Source organism: Gambusia affinis, linkage group LG08, assembly GCF_019740435.1.
Source record: "Gambusia affinis linkage group LG08, SWU_Gaff_1.0, whole genome shotgun sequence".
NCBI lineage: Eukaryota > Metazoa > Chordata > Actinopteri > Cyprinodontiformes > Poeciliidae > Gambusia > Gambusia affinis.
In genome coordinates, this window is record NC_057875.1 from 8,154,361 (window position 1) to 8,175,391 (window position 21,031).

General features: G+C 39.2%; 1 protein-coding gene across 1 annotated transcript; it reads left to right on the plus strand.

Moving 5' to 3' along the window:
• The first annotated feature begins 3,228 nt into the window (after nucleotides 1-3,228).
• lg08h15orf39 (linkage group 08 C15orf39 homolog) lies at nucleotides 3,229-19,084 on the plus strand. Its single transcript, XM_044123739.1, has 3 exons — nucleotides 3,229-3,599; nucleotides 9,439-12,622; nucleotides 17,439-19,084. Exons 2-3 carry the CDS (start codon nucleotides 9,481-9,483, stop codon nucleotides 18,512-18,514), a joined length of 4,218 nt encoding a protein of 1,405 aa, XP_043979674.1. The 5' UTR covers nucleotides 3,229-3,599; nucleotides 9,439-9,480; the 3' UTR covers nucleotides 18,515-19,084.
• The last annotated feature ends 1,947 nt before the right edge of the window (nucleotides 19,085-21,031 follow it).

Below are 21,031 nucleotides of genomic sequence, written 5' to 3' on the forward strand. Positions count from 1 at the left end.
TGTCAACACAACTCTCTTTAAAGGCTTCAGAGAGATTGAAAAAGGTAAACACATCCTGAATTCAGTCAGGAGAAAGTAGAAATTGCTGTGGTTTATCAGCACTTTTCTGTTTTCAATAGGAAATGTGACAATAAAATATTGATAATGCAAAGTTACTGTTTTTGGTTCAAATATATAAAAATGTAAATATGCAGACCCTGTAGCTTCACTGTAAGGAATATGAGCAGCAATATGGAGCTTCTGGATTTGGTTTGCTTTTCTCCACCAGGATATGACTAATGTTCACAAGAAGAAGAAACAAAACCAAAAAACTGGGACAGGAACACTTTTTAACCTATTACAAACAACTCAAATATTGGTTTTGTAAAAGAGACATAGGTCAAAAATTGACCGACAAACAAACAAACAAAATCCAAACTTCTGCTGTTTCACATATTCACTTTTTCAGAACAAGTTTCAGATATGGTGCCTCCTTAAATCCAAAAATCTGATCTCTTGATAAAGTTGTACCGTATGCCTGACAAGTGTATGCGCTTTTTTTTTTTTTTTTTTTTTTTTTTTTTTACATCGTATGTTTGAAGATTTATCCCTAGATACCTTGTGTTGGTAAGCCTTAGGCTCTAATGCCATGGTAACTGGAAATAGGGGAGATGGGAAAAAGCTCAGCAGGGGCAACAAAACCCCTGGCACATCAGACAACCCCCCATCTTCTACCTGCAGAGCCACTGGGACTGATGCAAGCCACCCACTTGTCTAGACTAAACTGTGACAGCCCCTGTGGGACACATAAATTAGACTCCGGCTCACAGGTGAAAAAGGAAAAGACATGATGCAAGCGCAACAGTAAATTGACTCATTTAAAGGTTAAATCAAGTGAACAGTGGAATAATTCAGCCTCTTTTTAAAACATCTCATCAGTCATTTTATATAGAATCAAACAAGACAAGAAAACTAATTTTAGCTTCTTTGACCTGAATGAGGAGACAACGTTGCTTGTTTAGATTTTTGGACACAGATGAGAAATGAAAAGCTGGTGATGACATGTGACAGCAGGTAAAACACTGTTTGTTTGCAGTAATGACAGACGTGATTTTAACTTTGGTCAGCTAAAGTCAACCATTAACTACACTGAGATGAGCTCAACAAATGGGAAAACACAACTTTCCTTCAAAAGGGTTTAGACTTTCACAGAATGTTTTTATTTTAGATGTTAGCATAGGTGAACAGACGTTTGTTAATGTTGGTTCTGCTGCGAAATAAACTCAAACTTTCAGGTTTGGCGCATGGATGTTATTTTAGCAGGTGTTTTGAAACTGAGAGTAAATCTAATGTTAAACATAGCTACACTTTTAGGTTATAAATGTCATCAGGTTTTTAGATGCCATGAAGTAATTTTTTCAGCAACACACCCATACATTTAGTTACTGTAATAAACATTATGTTTGGAAAAGACATAGTGAGCTACTTTATCAGATAGTGGTGCAATTAATCTGCCTTTGCAAAAAAAAAAAAAACACCAAAAAAACAACCAAACAAACAAACAAAACAAAAAAACCCTAGTGATTTAAGAATTCATATTCATTAAAGTTTCACTTGTTGTCTTGTGCTTTAGCCACAACTTCAATGTATTTTACTGGAATTTTATGAAGTAGGTCAATGCATAAAAAAAAATTGCACATTGTTTTCAAAAACTGCTGTACATTTTTACAGAGCCACATTTCCCCCAAGATTCAGTCTAGCAAGTTTGCTTTAGAAATAATTGACTAAGGTTTGTAAATAGAATCCACTGTATCTGACTAAAGACAAAGATAGAGATTCTGGGGGCCTTGGAGATTAGTTGGAGTACATTTGTGAACAAACAAAATCAAGAAGAGCAAGGGTATACCAGCCACCAGAGATAAAGTTGAAGAGAATGGAAAATCACTGTTGGGTTATAAAACAATCATCTGCCCATCCATAGGCTGATGCCTATCTCCAGTGGACATTGGGCGAGACTCTGGACAGGTCACCAGACCACCAAAGTGCAACATAGCCATACAAACACACACCTAAGAACAATTTGGTGAGATGAATTAATCAGTCATGTTTTTAGAGTGTAGATAACCCACATATGCACAAGGAGAACATACAAACTCCTTGAGATTTGAACCCAGGACCTTCTTACCACAAGACAAAAATTTTTAACTGAACTTTTTATTTTTTATTCAAAACACTAAGCAAAATACTTAGAGAAAACATGCTGTTCAGATACTATTCTTAGTCAATAAGCATTGATCTTAATGTTTACAAGAAGATGCATGGAGCTAAATGCAGGATAATGACGGCGGCCTGTTAGAGCTAAAATGAAATAGCATAGATGAAAGAATATTCAAAACTTAGACTGGCTTAGTTATTATTAATCCAACTGAGTGTCTGTGTCAAGATTTTAAAAATCTGACTGGGACCGAGAAGCTTTGAAAAGAATGACCATGATTTTTTTTTTTTCATTTTGAAAACCATGAATGACTTTTTCTTACTTTCTTCAACATTGGTTTCTCACACAAAAATCCAAAATAAAAAATACTGTCTTTCATTGTATTTTTATGGTTTTAAAGCTTTTTTGCACCCTTTGCTTTATAAAATGTACATAAATTTTAGCCTAAAATTTTTGACCTACAAACAGTAAAATAGTAATTTTAATATAATCTTAGCCATATAGAGTACCACTGTCCATTTTTATTCACACAAATGGATAAAATTCAGCTTAACAACATTAGCTGAATTTCAAATATTTAAAACTGACGATTGCACCTCTAATAGACTATAAGTTATGGGGGAAAAGGTAAAAATGTTACAGTTGGTTCCTTATCTCTCGCATTACTTATTAAGTTTTTCGTCTGTCTGCTTTGCTTAAAGTTTTGAGTATTGCGTGAAGTATTGCATCCCACAGAGCAGCATGCAATGTGTGGTCCCTTCTCTTATCTACAGAGAGCGGCAGGAGCCTCTATTTGATCATAAAGTGCATTTGAAGAACCTCGAGGTCATGGGTCTACGAACCTTGTTTTTCAGAATTCTGGCGGATTATAATGTCAGCGGGGGTAAAATAATAATAAAATTAGATACACTTCCGTCTGGTGACCGCGATTCCCCGAAGGATAAGGAAAGTCGAATTTGAGGAAAGAGGGAGGCGTGACACCAATACAGGAGCGCGATCTGTCAGGGAACAAACATTCAGAAGTCCCAACTTCAGTTTAGGTGCCAGCTGGCCGCCGGGTATTAAGGATATTCAGCCAATAAAAGCGAAGGAGTCACCAGCGGGAAAACATCCCATGTGAGGAAAACAAGCCCTGGTTTGACTCGGGTTATAACTCCGCCTATTGATCAAAGACCATCCTCCACCCTTTTGTCTTTTCTTTACTTTGTTAACTTCACTAAAAGCCTCGTGGATTTGGGGCCAGCTGCGCAAACCTTTTGGCATGCCTCCGTTCTTACTTGGTGGGATTTTAACGCTTTGGAGCTGAATAACAACATAAGCTGATTGGAGATTTCTGACCCTATTTTACTATCATTAAATCGACTTTCATGGAGTTTATCGGGAGATTACTTACGAAAGCGAAAAGGTAAGATTATTTGTTTTTGTATATTAAATTGTTCAATCTGGGTGATGGCAAACTTTTGAAGAGGCAAAACACAATCAAGAACCCAATTCTCCTAAAACAATCAAAGCAATGACACACGTCCTGAGCGCTTGAAACGCTGTTTTTTGCCACTGTGTGGTTTCTTCTTTTTAATTTAACCATGGCTGACGGCGCTCTGAAAGCAGCCTGTATGAAAATAAGCCGCACAATGATCGAAAGCTAAAACTCGTCAATTATTTCCATATTATTTGCGTCCTCCTCCTATCAAATTAAGCCGGGGCAGTTGGGACAAGCAGGGACAACGAGCCTGTGTTTACTCATTCCTCAAAACATGCAAACCAACCGGATACCAGGAAAAGCTGAGAGGCAACTTTTTCCCTCTCTCAACTTGAAGTTCCGTTTCAGACTGAGTCACTTTTTATTACATGGCGGAAATAATAGTTTCTCCTAACGCGAACTTATGTATTTAGCAGCACGAATAAATAACGACAGTGATGTGAAGTTTTCAGTGCATTCTCAAGGTCTCGCGTGGTTTGTGGCCTGTCAGTGTGGACGGTTTGCTTTCGGAAGTCACACTCCATCACCCTTGCCCTACAGATCATGGAGTTGGGGCTTGGGGGTGAGCGCACGGGGACTCACGCGCGCGCACACACACACGCTACTCTTCACGCCTGCACCCTTGACAGCGCGCGCCTTCCGTCCGTCGAAAACAGCACTTCTGCTGCTGCTTCCTCCTCCATGCACAGAAACCACATTTCTCCTCTCTACAGATAAGCCATCGCCCTGTGTGTGTGTATGTATATATATATATATACATACACACATTTTCTCACTGTGAAAGGTGTCAACAGGATGAAGTGATAACATCTGTTAGCGTTGCAGGCCAGTGTAAGGCAAGAGGTTGGATGAAGCCATGTTATGTCTAATCCTGTACATCTTCATTTTGGTTGTATAGGCTACACTTTTTTCCGGATGCATATGTGATCATGGGATTTGATAGACCTGCTTCAGCGCTTATTTTCAGATATTTTCGGTAGCTTCAGTTTGGCAGCTGGTCATAACACATCAGGGGTGTGTGCTGTGTTGTGACTAAAGAAGGTCTATGACAGTTTTAAAAAAACTGCTTGGCCTCCATGTATTACCATTGTGTAAAAAAAAAAAAGTCTCTCTCTCTCTTTTTTTTTTTTTTACCACACTTTGAATGTTACTTTTAAGAAATAAATAAAATAAATTATTTAAATTAAAACACATGCAACATGCAGTTTTCCAATAATATGTACATCCATCTACTGGTTTCCTCATCTAACAGCTTCAGGAGGGAAGCCCATACATCTCTCTCCTCTGACCCTTACAAGCTCACCCTGAGGCATTCCCACCCAGGCTAGGAGGGATGTATAGTCCCTCCAATGTAATCTGGATCTCATTCCAGTTTAAAAAAAAAAATTGCCTCACTTTTAAAATCATGAATTAACTGAGCTTAACCACATTTCCTGGAAAGGCGAGTTCAATTTCCCAAGAGCCATTCATTCCTGATTGCTGCCAGACCTATAGAATTAAAAACAAATCTGTTAAATTGAATCTCTCGGACAACATGAAAGAAAATGAAAGATCTCAAAAGGTAACACATTGATCCCTGAAGTAAAAAATTGCAAGAACAGATGAGCGACAAAGTCATTCAAGGTTACAAAGTCCTTTTTAAGGCTTTGGGGCCTTTATCCACAAAGGGAGAAAACATGGAACACTGATGAACATTCCCAGGAGTGTCAGACCTGCATTGACAACCTCATTTTAGAAGTCAACCTCATTCTAGGCTACCATAACCCTAACCCAGAAAAACAAAACAAACATCATATGCAATACTGCAGATCTCACTTACCTCAGCTAACGTCAGTTTTAACTACTCGACAATAATAAAAAAAAGAGACTGAACAAAAATGGCATCCATGGCAGAGTTACAAGGAAAAGCCACTGGTGACCAAAAAGAACACAAACACTCATTGCATTTCCCCAAAAACTATTTTGATGATACTCAAGGTCTTTGGGGAAAAAATCTGAAAAATGTCCATCCCATTACATAAAGTCAACACAGCTTTTCATAACATTGACTTCAAACTGACAGCTCTACATGGTGTTTGTAGTGTGATGGTGTTGGGCTACCATGAGTTGTACTGTCTTCCAGGAAATCTTGAAGAAACATATTAGGTCATCAGAATGTGATAGGTTCAAAGCTACTCAAGAACAGAAGAGAATTTTCTGAAATGACAAACGATCCAAAATAAATAAATAAATATATAAATCCATGCAGTCAAAGTTCAAATCTGAAACTGATTGAGATTACCTTAAACTGAGGCCTGACTAAAACAAAGAAGTTTTAAAGAGTAGAAACTTCAGACTGATTGCAGGCCTCCTCCAGGATTAAGAGGTGAATGAATATATTTGGATGTGTGATTGAATTAAACCATTGTATTGCATGCATGGTAAAGTAAGTAATGTGTAATTCTGATCATTTCTATTAAAATATAGTTAACTTTTACTGTTATAAAAAGAGCACCTCATGAATGTTACACTTTCTGATTCAATATTTTGAAAAAAATAAACTTCTCGGTGGCAAATTTTATTTATGTAGACTCTTGTGACCCCAAATATTGGTTGATATACAAGCATTGCAATTATACCAGTAACACTGATGTATAGATAGGCACCAATGACATACCCAGGGACTGCACTTGTAAATGTCTAATTGGCTCAAATTAATGATCAGTGGGTCAAATACAAAAAAAAAACAATTGTTTTTTTTCCCCTCTTCAGTAAATTAATTAAAACTGAGAACCCATGCAGCATTGTTGCTATCCCCATTAGTCATAATTAAAAAGACAAAAGATATGAATTATTTTTATGAGAAGAAAATTAGCAAAATATGTAGCCGAAATAGTATGACAATTTGTCAAATACCCAGTAAGCCTCATTTAAGGTATTTGCCAGAAAGGATGTGAACTAACCCTGATTTGACCTGAAGCCTATTCTCTTTAAAGTGATTTGAGGGATCACAATGTTCCCTCCCTCATGGTACTTGCAGCACTTTGTGACTCACAGCTCCTCTGACAGGGCTGAAGAGGAAACAAGAAAGGGGAGAAGAGCTACTTCTGTATTTTTAACTTTCTACACAGAAGTGGACCGTGGGGCGCAAACCCAGTGACAACGCTGAAAGTGCAACAGTGTTCTTTTTTGTTTTTGTTTTTTTTTAATGCAGTTTTGTTTAGCTTTTACTTGTGCTTTTGTTTGTTTTTTGAAATGTTGTCAGACCTCCTGGCTACCATGAATTTTTGGGGTAATGATTTAGATGGGCTGTAAATGATTTGTACTGTAGAATATAAAACAACATGCCACTAAAGTTGGGTAGTTTATAAATCCGTCTAACAAGAGTAATAAAATGTTAATCACTTTATTAACTTTATCTGCTGGTGATTTCCTGCTGCTAACACTTGACCTACTAGACATCAAACTAAATGATATGTACTTTCAGCTGTTGTTCAGACTTAGGATGATGATAATTTTTTTTTTTTAAATGCAGTAAGCAGAAGATCAGTAAAAAGGATCTGAGTCAGTTCCACACTGACATTAAAGAAGTGCAGAAAAAAAGGAACTGTTGCGTCTCTTGCAAGTTTTGTGGTAACAAAATGCAGAATAGAAACACCAAGTCCTCTCTGCTGTTTTGCTGTTTTAGGTTGTAAACACAAGACAAGGCATGCATGCCACATTTGGGAACACATTCTGCTTTGGCGAAATGTTCCCACCTGACGGCAACAAGTGATTCGGGCATTTGAAGCAACCAAAACAAGCTGAGAACAAATGAAGCATTTATCAATTTCAAGAATTCCATTGTGTCGTAGTTCCCACGCTTGAAGTGAAATATCATCCAACCAAATCAACACGGTGTTTAGGAAATTGCTCCCATTCTCTCTGTTTCTCAGTCCCTGCAGTCCTTGCAAAAGTGGTAAATAAATCATCCTCAAGAAATTCCTCAGATTGTAACTTTTCTGCCACTTGTTGCACAGTGTTGTTTCCACTGTTTCTCTGAATCAGCTGATAAGAGTTGGTGTGATCTGTGTGATAAACCACAAGATTCGTCAAGGTTGCGAAATACCCTCAAGCAGATTTTATCTAATGATCACTCTGTTATGTGCACAAATTGGCCATATTTCTTGTAGTTGTCTATACTTCCAAAGTGGGAGAATGTTCAAGATGGCTGTATCAGCTGCAAATACAGTTGCACATCGATACATGTCAATAAGTTTTAAAGGCTAATTTATTTCAGTAATTCAATTTAAAAAGTGAGATTTGTCACATTTGTATGTATTTCAAGTGTACATTTTTATGACGTTTTGATGATTATAGCTTGCAGCTAGTTAAAACCAAGACAATAGTTTTGCAAAAAATAGCAGAATTGCATAAGAATTAATTTATAAATTGCATAAAAAGGAAGTACTGTCCTATTGACAGATGAGCCCGTGTACTATAGTATATGCATTCAAACCTTGAGATGTGTATTGCATTATTTACTGTTCAATGGAACAAAGCATGGAGGTGATCAGGCTGTGAAGTGTTAAGGAAGCGCAGGTGGCTTTGACACCAGTTTACAGATCTTCTGCATAGTTTGGTTGCCAAATGCAGGGATGCCATTCTCATCAAAGTTCTGCTTCTTTTGCACAGTCATGCTGAAAAATTGTGTCTGTGTTTTGATAAAGCTTGTTGGTAGAGGGAAGCATGCAGCAGTGATAAAATTTACTGGTGGCTTAATAAAACAATTTGGGCAGACACCTAGATGACATGGCTCCAAAAGTCATCAATGATTGGAAACTTCACACTGGATTTCAAGCAGCCTGGATTCTTTGTCTCTTCACACTTTCTCCAGGCTGTGGGAATCTGAGTTCTAAAATAAAAACGTAAAATTGAATTTAATCTGCCAAAACACTTTTGACTACTGAGCATTTGTGGGGTCCTTTATCACCCTGACCAAGATAAAAGTATTTTGATGCCATCTCTGGTTCAGGCATGGCTTAAGACAAACAATGTCATGATTGTAGCTCTTGTCCTGGATATACTTGAGGTGGCTCTTCAAGCTCTGACTCCTCCTACAGTCTACACCTTCTAAATCCATCCAAAACTTTTGACAGAGCTTAGCTCTACAAACCTCTCAAAATTACTGTTATCCTAGTTACTTGTGCACATTTTTCTTCCACTCAACTTTCCCAATAAATGCATGAGTAAAGCTTATTAACGTAGCAGTCGACATTGCCTGACTGCTGGATAACTGTGAGCTTATCAGTCTTTCCCATGGTTGTGCTGGCCATAACATGACCATAACTTAACATTTCTGAATTTAAATCTTTTTTTACTGGGCTTGTAAGATTTTTATATATCATCACTACATTTTGGGCTTTAGATGGATAAATGTTATTAATCACAAAAGGGTTATTTGATTAACAGCAGTAATCATGATTGATAGAGCCTGATGGCAACAGGGAAAAATGACTTCTTGTATCATTCCTTTGAGCATCTGGGTCTAGTAATAATCCAACTTCTGAGATTGAAGTGGCTGAGATTTGTTCATTTGCTGTACGCCACGAATATCAAAATGAACTGAAATAAAACCTTGAAATCCATCTGTGTGTGTGTGTTATATATATATATAAATCTATTCTTAACTTGTTTTTGATGATTATTTCTATAGAGAATGTCAGTTTTTAATATTGTAAAATTTTGAAATTCCTGTTTTATTATAACCATTGACATCCTACATCATTTTTATATATTTTCTCAGGTTTGGAGTCATATCAGTTAATCGCAACAACATCGCCAGACGATGAGCCACGAATCGATGCAGACCCTCTCAGACCCAGTGTTTCGGAGAACGATGCCCTTATTTAACGGAACAGCAGCATCCAGCGGACTTTCAAAACCGCAAGCCATGTCTGGTTTCCTGGGTAAACAGACTCTGCAGTACAATGGAGCCTATTTTACTTATGAGCCCAGAATAAAGGAGAGGGATGGATTCATCCCTCCTTGGAGCCACTCGAAGACGTCTCCAATGGATGACCAAAGTCCTGTGAGTAATCTCACTGGAATGATACAGAACCACATGGCATACAGGAAAGACGGCATTTCTTCAGAGGCAGGTCATCACACCCCAGTTAAGAAAGGTTTTACAGTTTACACTAAAAGTCCTGAGATAAACAATTCGACAACTGCTTCCTCTGGAGTTATTAGAAAACCAAAACCAGGAGGTGAGAATGCCCCCTCCCCATCTCAAAGCTCTGTTTACCTGGCAATCCCCAAACCAGTTTATGGACTTAGTCCCTGCTGTACTGAGCTGGGCTGTGTGATAGGACACCGATATGGCATGGAGCACATCTCTCCCAGGATACCAAACACTGTCTACGAACATGAGTGGATGCAAAGCAATGGCCACTACCTTGAAAAGTTTCCTATTCAGAGAAAAGACGCACTGCTGCAGCAGAAAGACTTGCAGTTCGAATGCAGTGCAGAACAGCTGAAGAGGGCAACTGTGGAGGCCTACACTCCGAGCAGGGTAAGGACACTGCCCTCTGTCATTGAGCCAAGCTACAGCAGCTACTCCTGCACCCCACCTCGCACACTGTTTAGTTCTTTCAGAGAGCCCAGCAGTCGGCAGCTGCAGACCTCCCCCGCAGGCTACCCCGGCCTGTACGCCCCCCGCCCCACATATGAACATATGACCTCAGAGGTTTATCAGGAATGTTCTCCCATGTCCAAATATGGCCAGCTAGCACAGCACCCAGGGTTTTACTACTCCCAGACAAACGGAGAGGCAGAAAACAGGACACTGAGGAAGGAGAGCAGTAGTAAGCAGGGAGAAGATGGCCCTCTCCTTCATAAACAGTCAATTCCAAGTCCCCGAGAGCATTTTGTAGTTCCTCCTCTGCATCACAATGATATTCCTCTGTCTTGCACTGAAATGTTGCCAAATCATTGCTTTATACAGGGTTATGACTATCCATCTTATATAGTTCCAAGATTTCACTTGAATGCAGGACAAATCAAAGCCCCTTTAAAAAGGCTAAATTCATTGTCTGCGTTTCATCCAAGTCACATTAATGCTTCCTCATCCAGCCAACACATGGATGTCCCTACAGCTAAAGAGAAACCCAACACCGCTGTGCACATTGACCACCTTCACGGTGCGTCGTCATTCATGCGGGTGAACAAAACCAGTCCTGCCAGATGTTTAAACCCATCTGCTGTCTCACCATCCAGAATACAAGTCAGCAGGTTTTTCCAACCGTTCACCAGCCTGCACATAGACCCAGCAGTCCATCCACAACCTGGCAGTAACACCGATAGGATCATAGACCATTCCCGTGGTGAAGCTCAAGTAAAACGGTCAAAAAGCCTTCCAGTTTCCCCAGCACTGTGGTTGCCCCCGTCACCCTGCCACAACTCAGAAAGAACCCATGCAGCTGTGCCCAGTAATGTCAGAAAAATTATCTACTCCCCCACTGTTAAAACAGGAAGGAAGCACAATGGGCCAGTGTCTGACGCAGGAACCAGTGACTATAAAAAGTGCCTAAAGAGGAGTGTTTCTCACTCATCTCACCCAGTCAGAATAAAAGATGAGGATGTATATGAGGTAGAATGCACCAACAACAAACGACAAAAGGTGGAAACGGAGAAAGCTAAGGCAAGTAATAAAACCGACTCTCCTCCAATGCCAGTTATTGACAATGTGTTCAGCTTGGCACCCTGCCAGCCGCATCTGCAGGAATCTGGAGTTTTGTTTCCAGGAAGAGTAACTCAGAAAATCAGCCAGACTTCTGGGAAGTACAACAAACTCAAACAAATTACCAAAGAGAACAGGTTGGTCCAAAATGATCAGGAGTCTGTTATCTGCCTGGAGCCTAAATGCTCATCAGAAACTTCAGCTGATGAGTCACCTGTGGAATCTAAAATGATTAAAGTGGAAAAAGCAGATTCACCAGATGCTGACACCTCTGCAGAGAGTCAAAAGCATCACAGCAAAGTGGAGATGATGAATGAGCCTGAGGAGACTGGATCATCTGTCAATGTGCCTGTGGCATCAAAAGAGAAATGTGAATCCAATGAACTAGAAAATAAGTCTTTATTTGCAAGTGAAAATACAACTTCAGATGAGTTGAAACCTGCTGAATTGATTGCACAAATAGACCTGGATAATCCGGATGAGGCGACAAAAAAACAGGCAGTTACATTACAACCACAAGCCAGCGCTTTGTTGCCTCCAGGGAAAGTCAGTTTTAAAAGCATTCCCCCTCATTGTCTTAAACTTTCCACCTACAATATTATCATTCCTGATGGAAAGCACTGCAAGATTGCTCTACCTGCAAAGCAAATTCCACCCCCACAGCCAATAACTGTGCTCACAGCTAAAGAAGAGCCCCAATCCCCAGTACGCAAGCACTTCTTAGAATTGCATCAGTCTCTCTGCAGCTTGATATCCAAATCTGTATCTGCCTCTTCAGAGGAAGACCTCAAAAACTGGCTGTCTCAGCTGGAAATATCGGAACCTTCTTCTCTTTTAAGCAAGGTCCAGAGAGTGCCCTGCCTCTTGGGCGTAAAGGTGAGAGAGGCGTGGATCAACAAGGAGATCAAAGCAGCCCTCCAGGAGGTCCTGAAGAGGCTGAGGGAGTACACAGCTCAGAAGCGCTGTCCTTTTCCGCACGTGATGCGGACGGGCACGGTGTTTCTCCCCATGCTGGTTGTGAAGGAGCTGCTGTTTCCAACAGTCCAAAGCTGCTTCGTCGACAAGGTGCTGCAGGAGCACAAGGTGGAGCTACGGCCCACAACGCTCTCTGAAGAAAAGATCCTCATCCAGCTTCATAAGCGAGCTTGTTCCTCCAAGCTCAGGAGGCTGATGTCCCTCAAACACCTGCCAGACATTTACACAGAGATGGTCAACCTGCTGTACTACACGGATGTCTGCAAGCACCTGGGTGAGTACATTCTCCCTGCAGACCTATTTGAAAGGGTCATTTATTAAGGACCCACTGCAAATAGATTGCTGCTGTTGAGTCAGAGACTTGTTTGGGATAATTTCTCCAGTTCTTCCCTACTAAACCTTGTAACAACTGCTTTGGTAAGGAAATTATTCCTAATTACTCATCAGGACATTCTGGACACAAAGTATTACAATGATCACGACTTAGACAGGGAATGAACTGCTGAATGTTTTACGCTTAATTTTGAGGCTGTGGCAGAAGTGCTACCTATTAAGTGGGTGGGTTCAGCAAACTACAGCTCAACCGCTCATCTTTGGAATTCCAGTTGTTGCAACATAACAAAAAATATATTTAAAGAAGCAAACGAGTCTATAATAACACCTGGAACTTTGGGCATGTACTCATGTTACATTAAAAATCTTTCTAGTTATTGGGTTTTGATGGGATAGAAAAACACAAAGTAGTGCATAGCTGTAATGTAGAATGAAAATTATGCATCGTTCTTAATAGAAATCTGAAAACTGGGAGGAAAATATGCTTTTTACTCTTAAGTAAAACTCAGTGCAATAAATTCCCTTCAGAAATCTAGAAGTAAATTGACCTGCTTGTAATTTAATCTGACCTCTTTTATGTAAAAATAATATTAATATAAATCAATTTGTTCAGTGGAGGACTCAAAAGTTTTGATAGGGAACATTAAGAACAAACAGCATCATGAAAATAAAGCAGAAAATACAGCAGATAGGCCAGAGATGGAGTTAAAACAATACCAACGTTAAACATCTTACATAGTTGTTCTATAAATAATCTGAAAATGAGTATCTCTCAAATACAAGCCTAAAAGGACACTATCATCCATCTAAACAGGCAGATCTGGTAAAATGGCATTAACAAGAGAAGGAGCTAAGTGACCCATGGTAACTGGAGGAGATGCAGAGTTCCTCATGTCAACATAGTAATTCTACTGACAGGACAAAAATTACTCATGAAGTTAGTAAACATGGCCTATTGCTGAGGAATAGCAAAAAAAGCCACAAAAAGACCACTCTGCAGTTTTTCCTCACGTTGCCCAGGGGACTGCTAAAATGTGGAAGTACTTCTTAAAGGGGAATGAACCCTTTTGAGGAGCACTTTGACTATAATGAACCATGAACTCCAAAAACAAGATGCTGCAAATAATGTAATATTTATAAAAACAAACTATAAAATAGGATAAGGTTTTTATATTACAGGTTTTTTGGGCATATTACCCCTTTTTTACTTAAATTATTTGTACTTTCCACAAATTTCACTTGAATTTGTGTTTTATCATTTCTTTTTCTTTCAGTGACTGTAACAACATCATCTCTTTGTGGCATTTACAAAGTACTGTTCTTGTACCTATTTTTATATGGGAATAAAATTATTGCATGGCTACAAAGATGATCATCATCACCTTTTTAGTTATAGCTAACTGCTGCTGTCAATGTAAAACTCTTAAAACAAATTGAAATGTCTTTTTCCATGATAAATAAAATTATATGATTTAGATAATCCTGTAAAAATGCTGAATGTAGGATAAAGGGCAGAAAACAAGAATGATCCTTGGACCTTTTAAGAAACTGTTAAATAACTCATGAACAAAACACTGAATTCAGCTCAAACAGACTTCAGAAAATCAGTCTGTGGAGATTATAACATAAAATTGAAAATTTAGTAACTTGGTCCAGTGAAACCTAAGACTTATGCTTCACATACATTTGACACAGCACTTTTTTAAAGGTATTAAAGGGCTTTGGTAACATTCTTTTTGCATGTAATAGAAGAACTTTGTCTTTACAAATAAACAAAGTAAACTCGGTATTAGCTTGCAGATTTTTGGAAATCCCCTTTAAATGACTTACGAGCTGCAGTTCTGTTTTGTAGCCATCCCTACCGTCTGTCTTTTTTTTTTTTAAATTCATTATTTCTAATTCATCTAATCAAATTACACTGGTGGCCCCTTTTTTGTGACAAATGAAGCAGAATTAAAAACAATTATGCAATATAAAATTCATTTATTTTTTTACAGAATCACCCTCACCTGATGTCCAAAAGAGAGTCCAGGTATATATATACCTTTCTGTTTTTAATTTCGACCTTAAATTAACCACTCTTTGCTTTTCCATGATCGAATAGCAGAAGGTCCTTCTGCTAACTTTCAGCAGCAAATCACAAGAAGTTGCATGATTTTACTGGTAGAGGCCTGGAGGGGGAAGGGTGGTGAGCTTGGCTGATTATAGAAAAATGAAATCATTTGGGAATTTGTTAACTGACCTCAAAAAAAAAAAAAGGCGAGGGAGGTTGGCGCATGACGTAACCAGAGTAGTCGAAGAGATTAGCTTTTCTCTCCTTTTCAAATCACTTGATCTTCACGTTTCAGCCACAAATGCTCTTTACTGAAATTTTATGTGATAAACACAAAGTGGTGCATAATTATGTTGTTAATAAAAGAACATTCATGTTGTTGTTTGTTTTCTTCTACATTTCTACAAATTAAAATCTGAGAAGTCGTCCTGGGTATATCTTACCAAGTTTGAACATCTAGTTGATAAACCTTTTGCTCATTCATTTTTGCAAAAAAGCCCAAGTTCAGTCAGATTCAACGGCAGGTTTCTGCCAACAGTGATATTAGAAGATATTGCAACAGAAGCTTAAAATTTCGTCTAGGCACGGACTAACTAGAATTTTCCTCTGCTGTAGCTCTGGGTGTACGAGGTCCTAGTCCTGCTCTCTTTCAAGAATTGTCCCGTATTTAGCTCAGTACACCTCACCATCAACTCTGACCAGCAAGAAAAGCTTAAGCACAGCAGGAAGCAGCCACAGCCCTTGTTTCACAGTAGAGATGGTTTGTTTACGATCATGTGCTGTTTGTTTTCCACCACACAGCATTTTGCATATAGTTGAAAAAGTTACATTTATGATCTCATCTGAGCAGAGTCCCTTCATTGTCATGTTTGCTGTGCCCCCCGCAGCTTGAGACTAAACACAAATGGAACTTCTTATGGCTTTAAGAATGATTTTTCTTCTTGCCTGTCATCCATATAGACCAAACATACTGTCCTAACTTAAGTTTACAGATATTCCCCCTCCACACCTGGACTTTCCCAGGTGTGGAGTTACAATGGCTGTCTTGGCTGCTTCTCTCATTAATGCTCTCCTTGTCCGATTTAGGTGGACAGCTGTGTTTTGGTAGGTTTGGAGTTGTGCCATATTGTTTCCATTTTCAGATGATGGATTGAACAGTATTCTGTGACATGTTCAATGTCTGCTGGTTCCCTTAAGAAACCTCTGAGACCTCGATATTCTTTAGCAAAATCAGAGGGGATTAAATCCAAATTAATGCCACATTTTTCAGATTATTCGGAAAACAAATTTGAAAACCGTGTGCAATTTCTCATTTCGCTTCACAACTATGCACTACTTTGTGTTTGTCTTCCACATAACACCATGAGGCAGTAGGTTTTGGGAGGGTGAGTGGACTTAAGTAAAATTCACACCTTCAATTCTAAAGAATTTACTGCCCCACTTACCTTAATAGTTCAATTTTAGCTACACATGTAGTACTCAAGTAGGTTTTTAAAAGGAATTCAAGGTTACAAGACATGTTTATTTTTCATGAATCTGTCCTGAACTTCTGTCCACTGCTGACACTTTTCAGTTCACATGGCTTAGAGGCACTTAAGTTTAGTAAATGATCTTTGCTCCTGTCTTGCTCTTGCCCTCACTGTTGTTTTAGTCCCTGACTGATTGCATCCCCTATAGCAGATGAGTTTGTTTCCAGCCTTCACATTCACTCTGATGGCCTTTCTTTCTCTCCCTTGTCTGTCTGTCCTGTTAGAATGTTTTGTGGTGGAGGATCACAGGTAGACGTTTCTCCGACTCCTGTTTATCAGTTGACATCAGTTTCCTATTGTTTCTGTGTGCTGATGAGGTTCCTTTGCAACATTAAACTATCTGCCTTTCAAGGAAATCTCACTTGGGAAACCTGGAAAAAATGTACTCATTATATTTGTTTACCTTTGGATCCCTTCTAAAAGTTCCCTTTTCCAAATCGCTGTCCGGTGGTTCTTCTGAGCACTAAATAAATGCTATAACCCTCTTTAACTCTTGTTCCCTTTTTAGTAAGCAACCTGATTTTTTCCAAACAGGTTATAATATCATCAAAATGTAGATTTGTTACAGTAATTACATTTTAAAAATGTGTACATTCTTTGCACACAGTGATGTATTTCAAACCTCTACTTTTGTTTATTATGGCTTATAGCAAATAAAAAAAATGTTTTCCTTAGAAAAATAGAATATTATGTAGGGAACAATAAAATCATCTTTAAGGTCACAATGTTGAGGCCTTAGAGAGGACTGCTAACTTCACCATTATGTTTGACACTGAAAACATTGTCAACCATCACATACATTACTGTATGTGATGAGTTTCTATAGCAGCAAACTTCTGTGGAAAGTGTTGATGGCTGTCAGTTGGATGCCTGTTAAGTCAGCAGTGTTCTCAATAGTTGTGCTGACCACATTGCAACGTTTCTGTTTTAAAGGAATAATTTTTCTCTTTTTTTTCATGGTCTTGTGTAGTAATCTAATTTTCAGAGAAATCATATCATGGGTTTGCATTAGCTGTGAGCCATAATCATCAAAATGAACAAAAACTAAATGTAGTTAATAGATAAGTTGTTTTATTGCACTGAAATAAATGAACCATTTGATGATATTGTGATCTATTGAGATAGGTGCCATCAGTTGCTACCAGCTTCTAAATGTAACGATCTTTGTGTTGCAGGACTAAATATGGATCCTTATTATAAAGAGCAAGATGGGGGCCATGAAGTGTCAAACGCCACCAATGCAGTTCCTTCTGATGCTCTTGCCTCCCCAGCCTCTCCATCGGAGTCGCACCAGCAGACATGCGTGAAGGAAGAGGAGAGCGAGTCGTTTCCTAGCCAGAGCAAAACCAAATGCAGAGTAAAGAGCGAATTGAGGCATACGTTTCTGGTTTCTGATGAGGAAGGGGCGGGTGGTGCAGGGCAGGTAGCAGATGAAGAGGATCTGAAATCACTCATAACTAAAACTCATCAGATAGAAAATGAAGACTCTGATCATGTGGATGGAGAGGAAGATCTTACACCTGCTACACAATCAGCTGACAATTCCTGGACATGTCCACTAACGCTGGACGAGCTGTCTCCCTCTCATAGCGATGCTGAAACTGAGAGCTCCTCTAGTCTGTTGACCGACAAACGGCCTTTGGGACATTCTGTCCAATCCAAGAACTGCTCTGGCATGATTCTCAAACTGAGGAAGATGCTGAACGCAGGGATAAACAGAAAAAGGGCTTGCTACGAAGCTGTGTCGCAGTCCGGGGCGATTGCTGAGTCTTCGTCATCGCAGACTAAAGTTGGAGAGGGTGTAAGTGGAGAGAGCAGCCAACACAGGAAGCCTAACGCACTGCGCAGGTGGAAGGGAAAAGGAAGCTTCTGTCATCCTGGAAGGTCCCTCAGCAGCCCCTCTAAAACTAAACAAAGATCTCTGCTTAAGATCAAATACTGTCCCTATTTGTCGGCCTGCCACAGCGCCCAGCACAGGCGGCGGTGGGTTCTGCGCTCGGCTGTCCAGACGGCCCGGAGGGCCATGAGATTCTACTACCCGGACTTGGTGGGGAAGAGGATCAGGCACTTGTATGAGGAAGACGACAAATCAGAGGTGTGGTACCGAGGAGAGGTGCTGCGTATCCACGAGGCTCACACCAACCCTCTAAAGACGGTATTTGAGGTGAGGTACGACAGCGAACCAGAATGGAAGTACTACCTGGAACTGCTCATAGATTACAAGAAGGGCTGGCTTAAAATAGAAGACTAAACATTCCTCAAATGTTCTTATTCTGAAGGGTTGTCGGCCACAGAGTGCAACGACGAAGTAAAAATGATGCTGGACTGGATGAGGGGAAGTCATGCAAACTTCCCCCAAGAATGCTTTTCTTCGTCGTTTTTCTTTGTAAATGACATTTTGTCTTTGACGCAGTGGCTTTAAGGAGTTTACTCAGAAATTACTAATTTCCACCATCATTTATATTTTGGTAACTGTTCCTTTATTTAAAAAAAAAAAAATCCCTTTTAAAAAAATGTAAATGAATACAGTGCCACGTGTGTGTGTATGTTTACAAGACTTAATTTCGAGTAATTAGTTTTCAAAGGGACATTTTTTGGAGCAAATGAAGCTCAACAGGCATTAAGGTACTTTATATGAAGCTGCTTTTTTGTTTTTCTAAGTAACTGGGAACCTTACTGAGATTTGTGAATGGAAGTATATTGAACTCAAATATTCTGACATTCGTCTATGACTGAACCTGATACCTTTTACATTTTTTCCACAAGAGTCTTAGAGAGTGAACAGGTTGAACCTTAAAAAATAAATGTTTTTATACTGAAAGTATGTTGCATTTTCTATTCAGTTAATTTCACATGTTGCCAAATATTTATCTAATTAACAGATACATCATCTGTTCAGAACATGGAAAAAGTCTGGTAATGGGAAATCTATTCCATTTGGTGAAATGCACCTGTATTCTCCTAATGCCTGACTCACTCTGAATCTGGTATGTGTGGCAATAGGAGAGTGAACTTGTAGAAAGGCAGAAGTTTGTTGCTATAAAAAAGGCGTTTGTCACCATCCTGTGGAAGTTCATACCGTTGCATGCTTTCTCTTCTACCACAGTTTGCCTGGATAACCTGCAGTCAGATCCACCATGTGCTAACCCTGTACAGGAGCATCTTGAATTAGAATATTAAAATTATTTTTTCTTTTAATTCAAAAAGTGAAACAAAGATTCATATTTTACTTGGCTCCTTTTGTATGAATTAGGGCATCAATGTAGTGACTAAGAGATTAGTCTGTTGAACCTTCTGCTGCTTTAACAGAAGCTTTCAGCTGTTATGGATGCATCAGTGTATAGCGGGTCTTGAAACTTTAAATTCAGCTGCAGTCCACACGTTCTGAATCTTTTCAAGACGCCATTTGCTTTGCTTCATCATCCTGAGGCTACTGGTATCCCAGTTGGTTGTGCAACTTTTTATATCACTTTTTTTCCACTAAGCTTTCCATTAATATAATTAGATACTTCTCTCCAAACAGCCAGCTTATTGAGCAGGGATGTTTTGTGACCTTCTGTAGGGCGTCATTGACTGACTGCTGGACAACTGTCGAGTCAGCAGTCCTCCCTGTTTAGGTCATTACCTGGCAATGATATTTTTGTATTAAAAATGTTCATTTTTAAAGTCAGTGTTGTGTAATAGTCCCATTACAAAAATTTTACTTTGGGGATCCTGTTAGCTTTAGGTAGCTTTGACAATCTCCTAAATAAGCAAAAAGATCTCAGTTTGTGCAATGAATATGAGTTTCACACTTAAGTTGAATTACTGAAATTAGTAAACCTATTGATAAAATTCAATTTTATTGATATGCAGCCAAAGGCTGGCGGATGCCAAACAAAATGCCCACAATCAACCACTCATGCAAGACGACTGTTTGCAACATTATGCACTTTAATATTTTTTTCTCCAAAAACAAACATCTAATTTCCCCTCACATTTTACACTATTAGGAAATAAAACACCTTTAATAGCATAAAGGAAAGGTATGTAGAAAAGTATTAAAAGTTTTTGGATGTCTCGGTTTAATGCAAGTAGCTGCTTCTGTTACTCCAAAACGTAAAATCTGAAATGGTCAAAAACTTCTAGCAGACAGTGAAAACAGAGTGGGCCCCTGGAGAGCGGGTTAGGATAACAATTACAGCTGAAGCTGAAGTTAATGCAAGACAACTTTGAGAAAAGCAATTTGTATCCATTCATCTTGTGTCATCTTTGACAAAAACAACTTCTAGATGCAGTGACGTGCGGTGAGGTTCATAGCTGGTGAGGCACTGACGTCATCAGAATCAGATTTGCAAATAGATGCATAGATTGACAGCAGTTTACAGGTTATGTTTCACTTCTGCATCCTTACACATACAAACTGTAGCTCACAAAACACACATATTATCTCCTGCTTCGATTGAAAGTCCACTTGAGAAAACTTTTTTAGTGTTGTAATGTAGTCATCCATGTCGAAAGTCGGGATAAGCGAGAGGAAAAAATCACTATCTCTATTATAATCTATCGCTGCACTTGACTTGCTTCCCGAATCGTTTAGCCTAGCTCGCTGTCACTTACTCGGCAGTTGAGGAGTGAACAAGACGAACGTCTGGGATCTTGAGCGCCCCCTGCCATGAGGCAAGAGAACTGCCTGCCTCACCTCGAACCTGTTCTCTGCCGTTTATAATCGCTCATTACACGAAACACGTTACACAAACACAGTTGGTGACAAAAAGCACTGTACATT

Bases quoted from the DNA above. Each gene is read 5' to 3' on its own strand.
- lg08h15orf39 (XM_044123739.1), top strand. From the start codon at position 9,481: ATGAGCCACGAATCGATGCAGACCCTCTCAGACCCAGTGTTTCGGAGA. The intron at 12,623-17,438 runs GTGAGTACATTC...TTTGTGTTGCAG, and splicing joins GGATGTCTGCAAGCACCTGG to GACTAAATATGGATCCTTAT.